General features: G+C 46.6%; 1 protein-coding gene across 10 annotated transcripts in view; it reads left to right on the forward strand.

Moving 5' to 3' along the window:
- The first annotated feature begins 250 nt into the window (after nt 1–250).
- Nucleotides 251–18,863, forward strand: part of Slc12a8 (solute carrier family 12 (potassium/chloride transporters), member 8) — a 146,811-nt gene continuing 128,198 nt past the window's right edge. For 3 of the 10 annotated variants that reach the window (XM_006521825.4, XM_006521823.4, XM_006521826.4), the window contains exons 1-2: nt 1,083–1,299; nt 17,787–17,933. In XM_006521825.4, coding sequence (XP_006521888.1) covers nt 1,252–1,299; nt 17,787–17,933 — 195 coding nt within the window. In that variant the 5' untranslated portion in view covers nt 1,083–1,251. Of the gene's footprint in view, nt 419–1,082; nt 1,300–1,329; nt 1,597–6,604; nt 6,693–17,786; nt 17,934–18,863 lie in introns of those variants that run through there. The other 7 variants (NM_001370999.1, XM_030248992.1, NM_134251.3 and 4 more) reach the window with 7 other exon arrangements.

Raw genomic sequence — 18,863 nt, forward strand, 5'->3', positions numbered from 1 at the left:
CCTGTTTCTCAGAAACCCACATGGAAGCCTGGCAAGTTATTTAAGGTTTAGGAACTATGCCAGATTGAAAATGGAGATAATTTAATCTCTCTGTATGTTAATTCCCACCCCTCGTCCTGCAACCCGAGGTGGCTCAGTGGTCCTGCTGAAGTGGTGAGGGTCAGCCCCCCACCCCCGCCTCTCAGCATGCCCGGGCCGCATTCTGGAAGCTCCATTTCCTGCCAGTTCGGTGTCACCTGACTGAACCACCGCCCTTCGGACAGGGGGTGCTCAGGGCCTGGGTCTCTAGTCCAGATGCTCGAGTCCGGACGCTGGGGCGGGGTCGCCCGAGATGCAGGGCAGGTGGCCAGGAGCGCTTGCGGCCACGTGGCAGGACCGGGTGGGGCGGGCGTGGCCTCCGGAGCCTGAGTAGGAGCAGGTGAGGGTGCGGGCACTGCTCTGTGGAGGGGAAGAGTGGCTGGGGTCGCAAGGACCTGACTCTGGTGCCCAGAGCCTCATCCCGCAGCCCTCAGATCTTTTTAGGGTGATGTGTCCCAAAGGAATCTTGCCCTATTCCTCTCCCCACGAGTCTCCTGCAGGATGGGGAGCACGGCCAGTTGCCTCAGCCCTTCTCCCTCCCTCTCTTTTTTCTTTCAAATGTCATGGGGCAAGGTCCCTGGCCTCAGGAAAGCCAGATCAACTCCTCTGGTGGGCCAGAACTGTACTTTTCTGACATCTTTTTCTTACCTGCCCTATTCTGGCCAGGGTCCAGGGGCCTCTCAAGACAGCCGCCAGCCCTCTGGCTCTGCCTCCAGTACACTCTGCCTGCACTCACCACCAGACACGGGTTCCAGCAAGACCCCAAATGTCCTTGCTCTGAACAAAGGGTTCCCAAGGCACTGGGGAAAAGAGTGTAGGACTATGTCTTTAAGGGCTAGGCAGCTGAGCAGTCAGCCTAGACCATTCCCCAATATTCAGGAGTTCAGGGAGTAGGGAGTGAACTATAGGAGTTCCTGTGACCCCAGGACAACGGGAAATGATCAGGCGGGCTCTGAACCATAAATGAGGTTCTGAAGAGAGCAGTGGGGAGGAGTCCCCAGATGGGGCCAACAAGGTTTCTACTTCACCCACGACCTTTCTCAGTGCAGAGGAAGCTGGACAGGCAAGAAGCAGCAAGGGAGGGAGGGAGGGCCTGGCCTGACAGAGTGATGTTTGCTTTCCAGAGTGGTCTCCCTATCTAGATAAAAGTATCAGAACCTCACTTCCTGGAGAATGGCCCAGAGGTCTCCGCAAGAACTCTTCCACGAGGCAGCCCAGCAGGTAAGTCTGGTTACAGGGGTGGTGGTGGAGCTGGCAGAGGCCATCAGACAGACAGGTGCCAGCAGAGGGGGGGTCTGTGGCAGTGCAGTATTTTCAAAGCAGTTATCTCAGGTTTACTTAGGCGTTGAGGGAATACCTCGGACAGCAGTTAACCGTGCAGAAAGTCTCCTTTGGCATTAGCTGTAATGTACTCCGCTCTCTGCCCTCCACCCCATCATGGGAAGAATGCCACGAGTGGAGGCTGAGACTCAAATGATATGAACTCCCTTTAATAACAAATCAGATCAAAGTCAGAAGGTAAGTTTATTTCTAGAAAAGCTAATCTACGGAAATCAGGGGGTTTCTGGACTCCCTGATGTCTGCTGGTTTTGTTTTTATTAAGTCCTTCTTGTTGGTTATTAGTGTGTGTGTGTGTGTGTGTGTGTGTGTGTGTGTGTGTAGTGTGTAGTGTAAAATATTCCATTTGTGGTCGATGGTTGATATAGAATTGAAGGATTAATCCCTTAAATGAAAGCCCACACCTTGGTGCTTATGGGGTCTCTGCCATCCGTGTTCAGTCACCTTGGTGTTTCATTGCCCCCTGGGTTTCCTTTATGCTTTGTAGTGAGAGGCAGGGAGGTGTTCCTGCACTGCAAGAGAGGGGAGTAAGCCCTTCAGCAGGAGAAAGAATATATATTTCAAGAACAAGGTCTAGAGCTGAAAGTCCGGAGGTGGTAGGGGCATCCAAGCCACATGTTAACCCTTTTCATGTGTGCACAGATGCCAGTGAAGGCGTGCTGCCTGCTGACCAGCAGGCGGTAAATGCTCCATAAACATATGACAAGGAGTGGCAGAACTAGGCTGAAGTCAGTTAATGACTTTGTAATGCAGTTGGGGGATGATCTAGTCTCCAAGTAACAGTATTATATGTTAACACATTGGTGCTAGTCTGTGTCATTAAAAACAAAATTAAAAACAGAATAAAACGAAACAAAAAAACCTTTGCTTTCATTTCTGAGTCCTCAAAAATTCTGTGCCAGACCATAGGGGATGCACCTGGTTAGTCAGGTGACCAAAGCCAGGAGTGGAAGGAGTCTAAGACCAAGGCTTTTGCTGGGGATTATTGCAGGAACGTGAAGGCAGGGTAGAGTGAACAGTTTGGGGTGTGCCACTCTGAAGAATTTTTCTGGACTCTGGATTAAGTGTTGGTCTCTAGTTTCCTAGTAACTGACCCTGGGATGATTTAGGTTGGTGTTAGGAGTTAGTGGCCGCAGCTCTAGACTGAGAATTGGTAGGTTGGCTTATGAAAGACATAGTCCCATCTAAGCTTTTGCTCTCTAAGACAGCCAGTAGGATTTGGTCTTTGCCTGCTTATGAATGGATGGCTTGTATTACTTCAAACATTTACATTGCCCTCTGCTACATTTCATCCATGACCAGAAGCAGAGAAGAAAATTGCTGTCTTTGTCACTATATGATAGATCAGCGTTTGCAAGATGTCTAGATGTTAAGGATGCTGAGGCACGAATTTTGTGCTCTAAGTGAGGTGCCCACCGGGTGGTACCTAGAGCATGGTCTGACTTCCTAAGGAGAGGCTATGTGACTTTTAGCTTCATTTTGTAATTTTCCTCACAAGATATATCTTTTCATAAACGGAAAAAAAAAAAGAACTAAGAGGAGGAGAACATGACTCAGACACTGGGAAGCACTTCCTCCCGGGTGTCATTCTGCATGTGACATTCCTGCCTTTGTCCTTCTTTTGCCTGACCTTGCTGTGCTAAATCACGTGTGCATTTGCCAGCTGGTCCTTCTGATCATGTATACGGCCGCCCTGTGGACTAAATGTGGACTAAATGTTTACTGAATGCTTACTATGAACCAAGTCCTGTATTATCATAGCATTTTCAAGAATTGTCTCCTTAATTTTTCTTACTCCTCTAGAGTAAGCTTAGTCATTAAAGCCATTTCATAGGTGAGAAAATAGAGGATAGGTGAAGAGACTCACTCAAACTCACAAAGTGCAGAGTCAGCACTTAAGCCCAGTCTGTACGTGTAACCTTGACCACCAGACTGTAACACTTAGATCTACAACCCCTTGTTGGGGAGTTCATTTTAGATACACAGACACACACACACATACACACACACACACACACACACACACACACACACACACCTAACTCCCATTTGAAACTAAAATGCCTAAAGCCAACCTGAGAATTTAGTCATCCATTTCTCTATAACTCACAACCACAGGCTGCTTCCTCCCCATGGTGCTCAAGAGACAGGCCAAGGCCGAAGGGTTTTATACAACATTCCATAGCCTGTCTTCCTACTGGACTCTGCCTACTTAATCCCATGTTATACATGTGCCAAAGCTCTTCACAGAATTTCTTGCCACCACAGCTGGGGTAAAGGTGACAAAAAGGTTCACAGATGTTCACTGCAGACTAGTCACTACAGCTTAAAAATAATAGCTACCTCACTGCTCTTTGTCTCCCATGGAGATCCTTGATTTACTGTCTGTTCCCCTCTGGCTCCCGAAGAGGCCCTTGATTTACCATCTGGATGGATTATGCATTTTGCATAAATTTGGAGCAGAAGGCATATACCAGAAAAGAGGAAATTTCTGCACTCAAAGAACTCCAGTCCTTGTCAGTCGCCCCGAAGTAACTGTATCCCAGAATGTAAAGATAACGAATGTTAAGTGTTTAGAACAAGACAGTGCTCACTACCTGGTGGCTACTGTGATTTTTCCATCTGTCTGGGATGTGTTTCCCGAATTTACCACACACTCTATTTCTACCAACACTTCAAGACCTGAGGCAAATGGCTGTTTATCCAATCCCAGACATACAACCAGCATGGCTGAACATCGCCCATACTCCAAGCATGCTATCAAGACTTGAGAATGCTTCTGCCCCACTCCCCACCCCAAGGAAAGAAGACAGAAACGGTCACATTACAGGGCAAGTGGAAAGACCCAGGTACAACTGGAACTGTAGATTGGTCATATCTCAGTAGATCCGAAGGCCAAGATAGAAAGTTTAAACTGGAAAGTGACTAAGAGAATCTCCTTCAAGGCTCTCGGCCAAGATGTCAAATGCACAGGTCAGTGCTATAGAAAGAACTACGTCACAACAAAGGAGAAAGATGTTAGGAGGGTAGGAACAGCCCAGGCAAGAAATGGTACCCTAGACAATGCAGGGGAGGGGGAGAAGTGGGGATGGGGAGCTGAGAAGATGGAAGAGGTAAGAGCTTATGTTGCTCTTACAGAGGCGTTTGGTTCCTGTATCCACTAGCAACTCATAGGATGTGAAACTCCAGCTCCTGGGAGTATCTTCATTTGCTCATCAATAATTTGTCAGTCAAGTATATTAAATCTATTTACAAATCAATTTTAAGAAATTTTTTCATCTCGAGCTTTAATGCCTTATTCAGACGGTGCACTGTGGTAGTGATGGTGGTATAGGATTGTTTTATACAAACAGCCTACAATGCACTTCTGAGGGACAGTGACTTAGTGTTACCAGCTCTCGGGAGAAAGATCCCGTGTTAGTCAGCGGCATGTTGCTACAAGGAAATAGCTGAGCCAAGTAACTTATAAAGGGAGCGGGTTTATTTAATAGATTCAAAGCCCATATCAGCTTAGTCCTGCTAAAGGCATGGATTATGGTGGTGGTGGTGGGGATCATGTAAAGTAGAGAGAGCAAGAAGGGTCAGAGGAGGGCGAGAAAGGGGGAAGAGAGGGCGGCAGAGGGAGAGACAAGTGTGTGTGGGTAGGCAAGCTTCTTTGGAGTAACATCTTGACTGGATACACTGCAGGTGAGCATTTATAGAACTGGCTTACATGGTGCAGGCTGGATAGTCCAGCATGAGAGTCTGAGAACCTGGTAGCTGCTACATGTCTCTGGGGGTAAAAGCCTAGAGCAGCGGTTCTCAACCTTTCTAATGCTGCAACCCTTCAATACAGTTCCTCATGTCGTGCTGACCCCCAACCATAAAATAATTCCATTGCTACTTCATAACTGTAATTTTGCTAGTTATGAATCATAATGTAAATATCTGATATGCGGGATATCTGATATGCATCCCCAAAAGGGTTTCAACCCCTAGTGAACCGCTGACCTAAGGCTTTCTGGAGAGTCATTGATCTTCAGTCCACATTGTTCTGATGACAGCTAAGCATGCTGGGAGTAACAACAGGATAGGTAGACTCGCAGCAAGAAGCAGTGGCAGGAAAGCAAACATGCCCTGTGTCTTCCTCAGACCTCTTCACCCAGGCTGACAGGGGAAGGTGCTTCCTACACTGGGGGAGGGTCCTCCTCCCTCAGTTAATCTGTCCTGGAAATACCCTCCAGTAGAGGGTGTGCTCCTCCCTAATGTTACCTCCGGGTAGCACTCACTACTTAAGGGTCCATGTCATTCCAGGATGTGGGAACCAAAAGTTTGAACGTGGAACATGGGGTGGGGGTTGGGCATCCCAATCATAGCAAGTCTTATACGTATTTTCTTTATTTTGGGGAGTGCTTTTCATCTCCACAAAGGGGGGGGGGAGAAGGGTGGGGGGATAGTGGAATTTAAACCCTCTCATTTCTGTGGAACATCACTATACAGCTGCTGGGTGCTTACTGAATGACCAAGAGCCACGGAGGCCTAGCACCTTCCGTAAACCGGAAAGAATTCTGTCCTTGCTCTAACACGAATTCCCCTATTTACCAACTTCTTAACTAAAAGAAAACAATGTCTTGGCTCATGTGAGATATTTTCATTTTATGTGGTTATTGGTTAATAAATAATAGAAAACAATAGCAAATTACAATTCATTTTAAAGGCGCCGAAATCATGGGAGCAGGCAGTCACTTTACAAAGGACCTCGTGCAATGCATTTAAAATGCGATTCGAAAGGAGGACATTGCTTTGTGACTCCATCCACTGAATATGATAAATGGATTTCTCACATCAGCTTAGCAAAATCACACCAAAAAGCCCTCATTCGTTTAAAATGTTATTTTCAGTTTTATTAGTTATTTTATTTTAAAATGTTTTTAATATGTAGTAATTTTTCTTTAAATAAAAGGAGTGTTTTTGTCATTGAAACACTTCACGTGTGCAGGAAGACGCCCTGAAGTATGCACCAGGCCACCCAGACAAAATCTCCTTGTATTCCCCTGCCCGTCCCAGGTGCCAGACACCCCGGATACTTTCTGGTTTCTATTTCCTCTGCTGGTTATCATTATCACTGTAAATAAAATACTGATATCTTGGTTTCTGGGTTATTAATTTACCATCAGCTTACTTGTTGCTTCCTGATACCAAAAAAATAAGACCTTGGCACACCTGCCTGCCTGCCCGCCGCCCTGCTTTCCTGCCAGCTGGTGGACGCCGTTGAGGAGTACAACAGTCCTGTAACTGTAAGGAGCACTTTCTTCTTCAACATAGTTTGGCTCTGAACGTTTTAAATGGTGAACAGTGTTTATGTGGTGCGGTTGTGCGCATGTGCTCAACTGAAAAGCCAAGCGGTGCCACGGGCTCACCTAGAGGAAAACAGGGCCAGCCTGGTGCCTTCGCTGCCTCAAGTCTTAATTTCCTTTGTTTTCCTTCACTCTGTGTGTACACAGCTGTCTCAGTTTCTTAGATCCTTTGTCTCCTTTCTCTGGGGCTTCTCCTGTCGGTCGGCTCAGTGATCCAGGTTTTCCACACATGGGTCAGATGTAACAAGTTACTCTTTCCTTTTCTGACATTAACAGTGGCAGGTTTGGCTGTTGTTTCTTCTCTTGTAATTCAAAAATGACATCATTTTACAGCAGGTAGAATCCAAGGTGTATATATATATATATATATATGTGTGTGTGTGTGTGTGTGTGTGTGTGTCAGATTTGCTCTCAGGCTAGATATTAAGATTTGTAAAATGAAGTCTTTCTTTTCACAACAGAAAATAATTTGTGTTGCGGAATAATTCTTTCACTAAAGCCATTTGTCTTACTAAGAAACAAGTTTGTGGTTACGTTAAAATAAATAAATACTTAAACATCTTAAGTTCTTTTTTTGTTGTTGTTGTTGTTGGTTTTTCAAGACAGGGTTTCTCTGTGTAGCCCTGGCTGTCCTGGAACTCAGGATGTAGACCAGACTGACCTTGAACTCAGAAATTTGCCTGCCTCTGCCTCCCAAGTGCTGGGATTAAAGGCGTGAGCCACCATGCTTGGCTTCTCAAGTTCTTGATATGGTAAATATTGGTACATATAAGCAAATGCTTATTTATTTATTTATGTTTATATCTAAGTACACTGTAGCTCTCTGGGCATCGGATTTCATTATGGATGGCTGTGAGCCACCATATAGTTGCTGGGATTCGAACTCAGGACCTTCAGAGGAGCAGCCAGTCCTCTTAACTGCTGAGCCATCTCTCCAGCCCAAGCAAATATTCTTGACTCTTTGTGGTCTTCAGTAAATTGTGTGTGCTTGTGTGTGTGTGTGTGTATGTGCACAGAGGCCAGAGGTCAGTGTCAGGTGTTTCTAATTTTTGTTCTTCATCTTATTTTTTGAGATAATCTCTCACTGAACCTGGAGCTCACCAGTTCAGTTAGACTCGATGGGCAGCAAAGCTTGGGGTCTCCCTGTAAGTGCTAGAGTTACGGATGCATGCTACCATGCCTGGCTTTTAGGTGGTTGCCTGGATCTGAACTAGGGTCCCTGCCTAGTGTCCTGGTTTAGTTTTCTATTGCTATGTAAAACACCATGACCAAAATGAACTTGGGATGGAAAGAGCTTACAGGGTGCAGTTCATCATCAGGGGAAGCTAGGACAGGAGTTCAAGGCAGAAACTTGAAGCCAGTCAAGGAACTTGGTGATCAAGAAGAGACCAGCATCACTGAGGTGACATCTTCTGGGAAGTGTTTTCTGAGAGCATAAAGAGGCTCTGTTCCAGGGATAGCTAAGGTTGTACCTTGTGCTGTGGCTGGACTTGGTAATGTGTAAGGGTCACCCAGGTGGTACTGGTTTTGAAGGCATGAAGGGGTCATGCAGAGCAGCTAAGGCTCGGCTCCGTGAGAGGCCAGGGAAGGCCATTGGTGTCGGTACAGCCTCAGTTGCAATAGATGTTCCAGGACTGAATGGGTCACTCAAAGGACTTGAGGATTGGCACCACGAAGAGAGCCTATGAGAGGATAGTTACAGCAGGAGACAGCAGTGTTTTGGAGATGCTAGTACATGAGATGACAACCAAGAATAGCAGCAGCAGTGGAGTACAGGCATCTGGAGCCTAGAAGACAAGGTCTGTGCTACAAAGGGCATGGCTGGAGAAGTGACCCAAGACCTTGGAGGAGCCCAGAAGTTCCTGAGTGGATTCCAGACATTGGACCATTAGAGTCCAATGATTCTGCTTTTAATTGTAACTTTGCCCTGATATTTTTTCCTCTTGAAGTAAGAAAGTATTTTAGTGGAGCCCACAGTTAAGAGACTTTGAATTGTAAAAAGACTTTGAATTTTAAGAGATTGGATATTTTTGTGCTGTTTTTCAATTGTGTTTTCAATGGAGAAATACATCATCTGTTTACAAAATAGCTCTTGAAAAATGCAAGGAGTACAGATACCATAAAACAAAGCAAACTCCAGTCATGAGAAAACATCATCATGCGAAAGCAACAGTCGGATCTCTAGGTTACAGAAACTAGAAGTGTCATTACACAGAAAAGATCTACATCTCCAGCCTGGTGAAAACTGCATGCAGTTACATGGAACGTTCATTAAACTGAATTTTTCCCCAATGTGTAAACAAACGACAGGACTAAATCTGTGCCAGGTGATGTCAATCTAACTCTGAAGCTACACACACAGACATCGGTACATGCCACTATTAATGGACCATCTTCTTTACTCAAATGGTGGGGGGAAGGGCAAGGTGACTGCAGAGCAAGAGGTGGAGAGTGAAACAATGTAAGTGGTAAAGAAAGCCTTAATTAATGCATAGCTTAAGGGGAAAGACTACACTCCAACTTTGGGAATTAATTTAGAACAGGGGAGAGTTTTAAGTAACTGCAATGTAACATGAAAATGAACAAATGTGTGATAGTTAGAATGCAGGGAAACCATGCTCGTACAGAGATCTGCTGCTACAGGTCTGCTTTATCCAGATTAACAAGAGATTGTATATTTTCAGGGATTGAAATTTTAATATGTAAGAATTTGAAAAAAAAACAAAACAAAACAAAAAACTGTGGGACTTTTAAAATTATTTAGATCTTTGGGATGAATAAGAAAGTAAGGGTTGAGGCTTAATAGTGATGTGTTTGTGTGTCAAGTTGACAAGGGGTCAATTGTACTGGCTGGTTTTGTGTCAATTTGAAACAAGCTGGAGTGATCATAGAGTAAGGAGCCTCCCTTGAGGAAATGCCTCCATGAGATCCAGTTGTAAGGCATTTTCTCAATTAGTGAGCAAGGGTGGAGGCCTCCTTGTGGGTGGTGCCTTCCCTGGGATGGTAGTCCTGGTTTCTATAAGAGAGCAGGCTGAGCAAGCCAGGGGAAGCAAGCCAGCAAGTAGCATCCCTTCATAGCCTCTGTATCAGCTCCTGCTTCCTGATCTGCTTGAGTTCCAGTCCTGACATCCTTTGGTGACCAACAGCAATGTGGAAAGTGTAAGCTGAATAAACCCTTTCCTCCCCAACTTGCTTCTTGGTCATGATGTTTGTGCAGGAATACAAATACAAACTAAGACACTTACAGAGCCCTAGATCCAAATTTTCATTTTTCTGCTGTTCTTCTATTTAATTATTAGTATTTTTCATATTTGATAATGATACCATGTCACACATGGCTCAATCTAGCTCCTGTGTCCTCTGACATTCCCTCCTCTCTCTTCACCCCAGCTCCCATTATTTCTTTTTTAAGCATTTCCTTACTTTCTTTACCTTTTTTTTTTTTCCTTTGAAGAACCTTAGTTCCTGAAGAATGGTATCTAGAAGTGAAGACCTGAATCCTAGGCATGGTCTTTGCTACTGGGATGTCTTTGCTTTTTAGAGAGAGAGAAGGAAGATGAGTTTGTAAGCATATACACGTGTACTTACCTGTTGTCCAAACACGCACGCACACACACACACACACACACACACACTAAAAATCAATAAATTCAAACCTTTAGTTCTAGTTCCAGGTTCCAGTTCTTCACAGAATTAATTTTTCTCTTCTTTTTTCTTAATTGGAACCTGAGATGCTTGTTTGTTTAGGGAAGGAGGGAAGGAGGGAGGGAGGGAGGGAGGGGGGAGAGAGAGAGAATATATGTGTGAATGTGTGTATGTGTGTGTATATACAATGGGGAGGTCAGAGCAATCAGGTCGTAGGTCACCATGTGTCCTTATCTAGTGAACCATCTTATTAGCCCTAAGATGCTTAATTTGACTGCATTGAGAAATGTCTAGGTTAGTAAAGTCTGCCTCTGGGCTTGTCTATGAAGACGTTTCCTGAAATGACCGTGAGTATTCTTAACTAATCAAATATAAGATATAAAAACACTTTTATAGACCCATAGTATAACGGCAATACTGAGAGGTTGTGAAAGGTAGGGGGTGGAGCCTGTGAGAAAGTAGTTCACTGGGGATGTGCAGGACTGTATCTCCTACACTGATCTTTCCTGTATTTCCTGTTTCCCTGGTCAGCCATGATGTGGGCAACTTCCTTCCACCATGCATACCAGCTACTACGACGCTCTGTACAAGCACAGGGGCCCAGCAAACTTGAGCTGAGCCCACTGAAACCATGAGCCAACATAAATCCCTCTTCCCTCAAGTTGTTTTTGTCAAGTATTTTTGTCCTGATCCAGAAAGATCAGACTTTGTTCCGGTCGGGTTCTTGGTCCTCTCCTGCGGGTTAGGTTGCATTTTTACCATCAGTGGGGTTGCAGAAACCCCATGTCTAGGCCACCCATGTTGAACGTCACTTCTGCAAAGCTTTCTCAATGGTCACCTCAGAGAGTTGAACTTTGCACAGTCCCCTGGTGTAACCGTGTACTTCCTGTAGGTACCCCAGGTGAGTTCTGACCCCTAAATCCTTGGTCGCATCACCCTGGTGCCCAGCTGTCTGTCACAGCTGTGATCTAGCCATGATGCATTCAGCTCCAGGGTAAAAGAATTAAGTCCTCCAAGCAGTCCACTGCATCATGGGTCAGCAGCAGCTTAGGCATATTCTCTGATGGCCAATTAAATAGTCAGCTCTTGGAAAACACGGGAACCTGCAAAGAAAAAGTCCGGCAGGTTCTTGTGCACAAGATGTAACGGGTAGAGATCCACTCTGTGTCTGTAGGAGGGCTCTGGGGAGATGTTAAGAGGTGTGCCCTGCTTCAATCCACCTCTGACCTTTATCTTTTTCTCCAGTTGTCAGAAGAGACAAGGGGTTAGCTCACGGTTCAGGTGTGATTGTTAAGGCTTATCAGGTAGTGTAGTGCCAAGAAGTGTTAGCGATCCCGCCAAAACAGACAGGAGCTGATCTGTTGCAACTCACAGCAGGGTCTTTATTTTATTGGATCTAGCTCAGGCCCTCTAGCACAGGATGGTTTTGGTGGGGGTGGGGGTAGCTTTTTTTATTGGGGCAAGGCTTTATAGTAAGCAGCAAGGGGGGGTGTGTAAGTGTGTAAGTGTCTAATTGGAAAGCTGCTGTGGCCTTTAACATAATTGGCTGGTGCTGGGAGTCATAACATAAACTCAACTTCTGCTCCCCTCTGCATTGGTGGTTGTTAGGCCTGGGGGTGCAGATCTGTTGGGGTAATAACCTGGAGATGGTGGTCTTGTTGGCAATTAGCCTAGAGACTGGAGTTAGGCTTGGGTTTTGTTGGGGAGCAACTTGGAAACTCGTGCTAGCTACCAGCCAGTTAGTTTACTTGAGTTCAAACTTAAAAGTCAGGTTCTCTAAAATGGAGTCTGAACTTAAAAGATTTGGCCTCTCGGTAGCTGTAGGAGCAAAAGGGTCTTGGGCCTGCATTCTTGTGGCTGCCTCTGGCAGAGTTGTTGTCTTACTCAGCTCACTGATGCAGGAAGGAGAGTACTTCCATGCTTATGGTGGGACAGTCTGTTTCACAGAGAAGAACTGTTCTCTCAACTGAAAACCATGGTTATCTCAGCATTGGGTACAGAACAGAGTCGCCTGGGAAGAGGGGTCTTCAAGTGAAAAATCACCCAAATCACACAGGCCTGTGTCTGTAAGGCAGCATTTTCTTAATTCCTAATTGGCGTGGGAGGGCCCAGCTCACTGTGTGTGCTGTTCATCTCTAGGCAGTTGGGTCTGGGCTATAAATGAAAGGTAGTTGAATAAGCCAGAGAAAACAAGCCAGAAAACAATGTCCCTCTGTGACCTTTGCTTCAGTTCCTGCCGGATGATGGATTGTAAGCTATAAGCTGAGACACACCCTTTCTTCCCCAAGCTGCTTTTAGTCATGGACAGCAACAGAAAGACAAACTGGAAGGGCAGAACTTGCTCCTCACTGGGTTCCTTCCGCTCAGCCGGCATCTCTGCTTCCCAGTGTACCCTGCACGAGGACCCCATCCTCGGCCACTTCCCCTTCCTCAGCCTGCACGTCTGTGTGAACCACTGAGTGAAATTCTATTTCTGGACTTGACGGTCCTAAGCTGAGGACAACTATGTTCTAAAGGCAGTTACCAACAGCTGAGATCAGAGCACCCCCTGACACTTTGAAAACAGCCCGGAACTGGTTTAACATGGACACTTCTCATCCTAGCCTCCTTTCTCATCCTTTTCTGTCCCCCTCCAGACACGGGGAGGAATCACTAGGGAGTTGAGAGCTGACATTGCGCTCCCCTCCACCCCCCTGCTGTGGGTCTGCTTCTGTTGCAGATGGCTGCTGTGCCCCTTATAATACCCAAGCAGGCAGCTGCTGTGCTGGTTGAGGGGTCTGGACCACACCCTCCTGAACAATGGCACTGTGTGTGTGTGTGTGTGTGTGTGTGTGTGTGAGGCTGGACTAGGTGCAGATGCTGGTGCTTCTGTGGGGTGCCTGGGAGACAGTGTATCACTCCCACAGAGTCTGAAAAGTCACCTGGGGGATTTGTGGTACTTACAGTCATTTTATGCTAAGGGTCTCTATTCTATCATCTGTCTCTTTTGCTGTTTGTCTGTCTATCTTTGCTTTCACTAGGTTTTAAGAGGTCTTTCTCCCTAAGAACACTGGAATTGCAATGGTGGTCAAATCCAGGTAGTTCCTACCCACTCTTTGGTGAATAAACTTTAGTGATAGTCTTTGATCACTTTGCTTAAAAACAAACAAACAGAACCCCAGCAATACCCTGGAAGGTTCCTCACACCAACATCCTGAAACACACAGTCCTGGCTCGGTCACCCAGACATTTTATAGATGTTCTGTTTCCTTTCTCAGGGTAAAAAGTGACCTACAATAGACATAAAGCACTCTTCAGGCTGATATGCTAGAGTGGGAGGTCAGGAGGCTTCCCACAGCCTTCAGACTTGAATCACAGTCACACACGCATTCACAGGGTAGACCAGATGGACACAGTGAGACCCAGAGCATTAGGATCTAAATTTAGGGAAGGAGAGAACACATTGCCTTTAAGCAAGTATGGTATATGGTAAAGTACACATCCCACAGTCTGGGCACCCATTGGTGCCCCAGCTGGAAGACTTAGGGCAGCCAGGCATTTTCTTAGCTTTAGGCAGCACCATCCGGCCTGTCTCCTAAGGCACTGTCTCCCAGGGCTGTGAGGAATGAAGCAGAGCTATTAACTCTTCCCACTGCTGAGGGCTACTGCTATTACTGACTCTAATAATAATAATAATTATAATAATAATAATAATAACAGACCCATGACAGGCCCTGACAGGAGGCTCACACAAGCAGAGACAGGAAGTTGGGCTGTGTCCTGCATTTTGAGAGACTGGGATCCTAGTCAACAATCTTGGGGTCACCTGACCCTGGGTAATGTAGGTCAAGGACAGTCTCGGGTGGCAGAGTCCTTGCTCTGAGCTCCGTCAGTCACTGGCTTTGAGGCCCTCCTGCGTTTGTGGTTTGTGAAAGACGGAAGAATCAGTAATGACTAAACAGACGTCAGCAGAGCGGAGAACCAGCAGTCAGGGCTGACCAGAGTCTCACAGGGCCTTCTGCATCGCCAGTCTAATTGACTCCCTAGTTATTTCTTGAGACCTTCTCCTCCTCCCTTCCCTCCCACGCTCCCATCTCTCCCTCCCTCCTCCTTACCTTTCTCACTCCTTTCTCCCCCTCTTCCTTTTCCCTTCCCTTCTCTCCTATAGCTTTCAAAATTAAGTTTTATTATATTTGTGTGTGTGTGTGTGAGAAAGACAGATGGACAGAGACAGAGAGACAGACAGAGAGAAGGGGGAGGCACATGCCATGGTACACATGAAGGTCAAAAGACAACTTACAGGAAACAAGTTTCTCCTTACGTTGTGGATCCAGGCATCAAACCCAGGCCATCAGGTTTGTGCAGCTGTTAACTGCTGGCCCCAAATTTAAAAATCTTTAACATAAAACATGTACATATGTATGAGGTGCAATGCGATACTATTTAGATACACGATGGATGATCATATAGAGGTGGTTAGCACATCCATGTCAAACACAAGTTATTCTTTGTGCTGGAAACCTTTAAGCTCCTCTCTCTGAGCATGTGTAACAAATCTTTGCAGACAGTAGTCACTCCTGGTGCTATGAAACACTCCAGCTAGTTCCTCCTCCCTGACCTCCCAATATCCAAACTCCATCCCTTCCTGCCCGTCCTCCCTCCATCCCTCCCCTGTCCTGTGCTTCCTCCCTCCATTCCTTTTCCGTCCCTTCCTCTCCCTCCCCTCCCCTGTCCTTCCTCCCTCCATCTCTCCCCTGTCCTTCACTGCCTCTAGTGAGCAGGACTCACTTGAAGGCCCTTTCATGGTCTATTAGTGTGGGCTAGGGAGAAGGAACAACCTTTGGGCTCTTTTGTTTTAAGCACTGTTGTCTAGCTTCGCCTGAGGTCACTGGTGTGACTTTTCAGTCATCACAGAAACAGGCCCTGTACAGGTCTTAGATTTTTCTCCTGCTTCTTGCTTCTTTTTTCTGCCTTCTCTTTGCATTTATAAATAATGCACTTATCTTTGCATTTATAAACCTAGAGTTGGGGGGAGGGGCAAAATTTCAGGCTCCAGCAATTCGAGTCTTGGCTACCTGCTCCGGTTAAAGAGACAACGGTGAGAAGCAGAAGTTATTTAGTCAGTCGGATACACTTGGGAGACAAGGATCTCAGGGTCTAATGACTCCAAGGCCATCTTTGGAAACAATGATCTGACTTTTAGGTTTAAACAGAGAAAGAAAATCCTCAGAGCAGTCTGGCTCTAAGATAATCACTCACACTCCAGGGTGTATCCTCAGCACCATGGGTTATCCCCTTCATCTGAAGCCCTGTGAAGAGCTACTGTTGCTTGAATTCAAGGTGGTTAGAGATTTAGGACAATTAGTTACTTCTGTGCCTTCATCCTTGGAAGAACACGGGTTAGACACTCCTTGAGTGATTAACACACCTGCAAGGGGGAACAAGTGACCCCTCAGTAAGAAAGTCAGACTCAGGTGAAGGCAGAAGTGCCAGGCGCTCTCACCTTCTGGTTCCCAGTGAAGACTCAACACAGTTGATCAAATGCAGCTTCTAGAGCCTGCTCTGGCCACGTGTGCTCGCCTGCTGCAGACACTGCACGGGACTGCACCTTCCTCTCTCCTGTTCTGCTGAGGGTCCTTAATTGTTGCCGCATGGTTTTAGGGTACCAGGGACTTTACTGATGCCCAAACTTAGATTAATTACTCAGCCCATGCAAAAGCAAGTCCCAGTATGAGCGGCTACCGACTTTGTTATGTTATTCTAGTATCGCACAAGCTTTTGGTCATTTTAGTAATAGGTTTCCATTTGAGGGCTTGTCTTAGGTTTCTGTCGCTGTGATAAAACACCATGACTGAAGAATTGGGGGAGGTGTTAACAGTTTATTTCATCTCACAGCTCCACGTTACAGTATGTCTTAGTTAGGGTTTTACTGCTCTGAAGAGACACCATGACCACAGCAACTCTTACAAAGTTGAGGCTGGGGCCAGCTTACAGGTTCGAAGGTCCAGTTCATTATCACCATGGTGGGAAGCATGGCAGCATCCAGGCAGACATGATGCTGGAGAAGGAGTTGAGAGTTCTACATATTGATCTTTGGGCAGCAGAAGGGAACAACTGGGTGTCACACTGGGCAGAGCTTGAGCATAGGTGACCTCCAAACCCACCCCACAGTGACACACTTCTTCCACATCTCCTAACTGTGTTACTCCCTATGGGCCAAGCATTCAAACACATGGGTCTATGGGGTGGGGGGAGGGGGGCGCTTTTCTATTCACACCACCCACAGGTTGTCACAGAGGGAAGTCAGGGCAGGAACTGAGGCAGAAGAGGCATGTAACTCCCTTATTTGCTCCTAAGGGCCTGCTCAGCCTGCTTTCTTATAGCACCTGGGCTGCCTGCCTACAGGGGTTTGGACCCTCCACATCGATCATCACTCAAGAAAACACCCCACAGGCTTGCCTATATCCTATAGGCTAATCTGGTAGGTGAATTTTCTCAGTGGAGGTTCTCTCTTCCAAAATGACTCGATCTCGTGTCAAATTGACATAGAAACTAGCTAGCACGGGGTTCAGAGATACTATTATTATTTTTAAATTAGAAAAACTATCAGAAACCCCCACTGAACCAGTCGATTCTGAGATAAGCAGCAGAGGCATGCTTGCAGACCCTAGGCTCTTGGAAAGAAAGGAGGCGTAGAGTCACCATGGCAGGCAGGGTTCAGGCAGAGAAACAAATGACTTGGGTCTTTTAAACAGAAGAATCTTGTGACAGAGGTATGGGAAAGGCCAATGAAGTGAAAAGTGTCCAGTCATCATCAGAAGGAGCGAATGCTAGGCGCTGCCCTCATCTGGAAGACTGAAGGGAGTGTGCATTGCTGGGAGCCAGTGATACTGTCTGAGCTGCTGGGGCCCCAGTCTACCAAGGCAAAACCTGCTATTGCTTCTAACTACCTCTCTCCTGGTCACATATAGATGCAGCAACCCCTGCTACTAAGAGAAAATAGGGATCCCTTTATAGAGTCATTCCTCACCTCTAGGTGTGTGTGTGCGTAGTGGGGAGAGCACACACTGGAGACAGAGTCTCTCTGAGCTGAAACTGTCCTGGCTCTGCTACCTAGTCAATGAGTTCCCGGCATCTCCCTGTCTCAGCCCCACGAGGCTGGGGTTTCAGCATGGCAACCACACACAGCTTTCCCTGAGCGCTGGGGATTTGACCTCAAGTCCTCATGACTGCGTAGCAAATACTCTGACCAGCTGAACCATCTTCCCAGTCCCAAGGTGGAAGGTTTTATCCTTGTTTTTCTGTTTGTTCGTTTGCTGTTTTGATTTCTAAGTTCAGTCTCTTCTCTTTTCCTGCTCCTCTTCCCTCCTCCTGTTGGCTGCACATCTGACTTCATGATGTTCTTTGCAGGGCATCCTGGCCCAGCCCCAGCCCTGGTGGAAGATCCAGCTGTTCATGTGGGAGCCGGTGCTGTTTGGGACCTGGGATGGTGTGTTCACATCCTGCATGATCAACATTTTTGGCGTTGTCCTTTTCTTGAGGACCGGCTGGCTGGTGGTGAGTGAGCTGGTGACCCTGGAGCTTCTGGTGGGCCTGTGACAGGGTGAAGCTTCTTGGATACTACAGTTTAGGGAACAGATTCCCCAAGCACAGACTCTGACACAAAGCAGGAAGTACAGGGCAGAGCTGGCACTGCTTTTAGAATGGGAAATCGGGGAGCCTGGGCTTCAGAGGTTCCCAGTGTGAGCCTTGGGATGGATCTGACTATATGGGGGTCAGTGGTCATCATGGGTGGGACTAGAGTTAGGTCAAGGATCAGACAGATGGGGACTTTTACTCTAGTTTGTGACCCTTCTGGACTTCCTAGTATGTCACCGCACTCTGTGGCCCTCTGAAGTACCAGCTCCCCGTATACATAGTTGCTCTCTCACACACTGTTCTTGGCCTTGTTTGTAGGGCTGCATGGTTGGAGATACAAACTCCTGCCTCCCGGGATTCATTGCCCAGGGCAGACTCTCTTGTACTAGATCCTGATGGATAGTTCGTTCATTCATCTTTAGCACAGGGAACAAAGGGTCCCTCCTTTCCTCCTTGGGCAAAAATATCCTAGAGCAGGGCTTCCAAACCTCTCCTCTGTGCCTTCTCACACAGTGAACTTCAATAGACCGAACAAGCTGAGCAGAATGGGAAGACCACCCAGTTAAGAATTAAACACTAGCGCACGCCTACTGTGTGCAGACGCTAATGCTGCCAAAGGGATTGTAAAACACCAGCCTTTGTCCCTCTGCTGGTGCCAGTCTCACACTGAGAGATCTCAGGAGCCTTATGGTCCCCAGGAGTGGAGCCCTGCAGTGGATGTTGCAAGGTGTTTGGGAAAGCTGCGTGCATGAGGTGTTTGCAAGAGGCTTGAAGGCTGGGTTGGGTTGGCTAGGTGAAGGAAGAGAGCCATTCAGGGGGAATATTGTCCTTGAATAGCCAATGCTGTGG

The sequence above is a fragment of the Mus musculus genome, chromosome 16, assembly GCF_000001635.26.
Source record: "Mus musculus strain C57BL/6J chromosome 16, GRCm38.p6 C57BL/6J".
Classification (NCBI taxonomy): domain Eukaryota; kingdom Metazoa; phylum Chordata; class Mammalia; order Rodentia; family Muridae; genus Mus; species Mus musculus.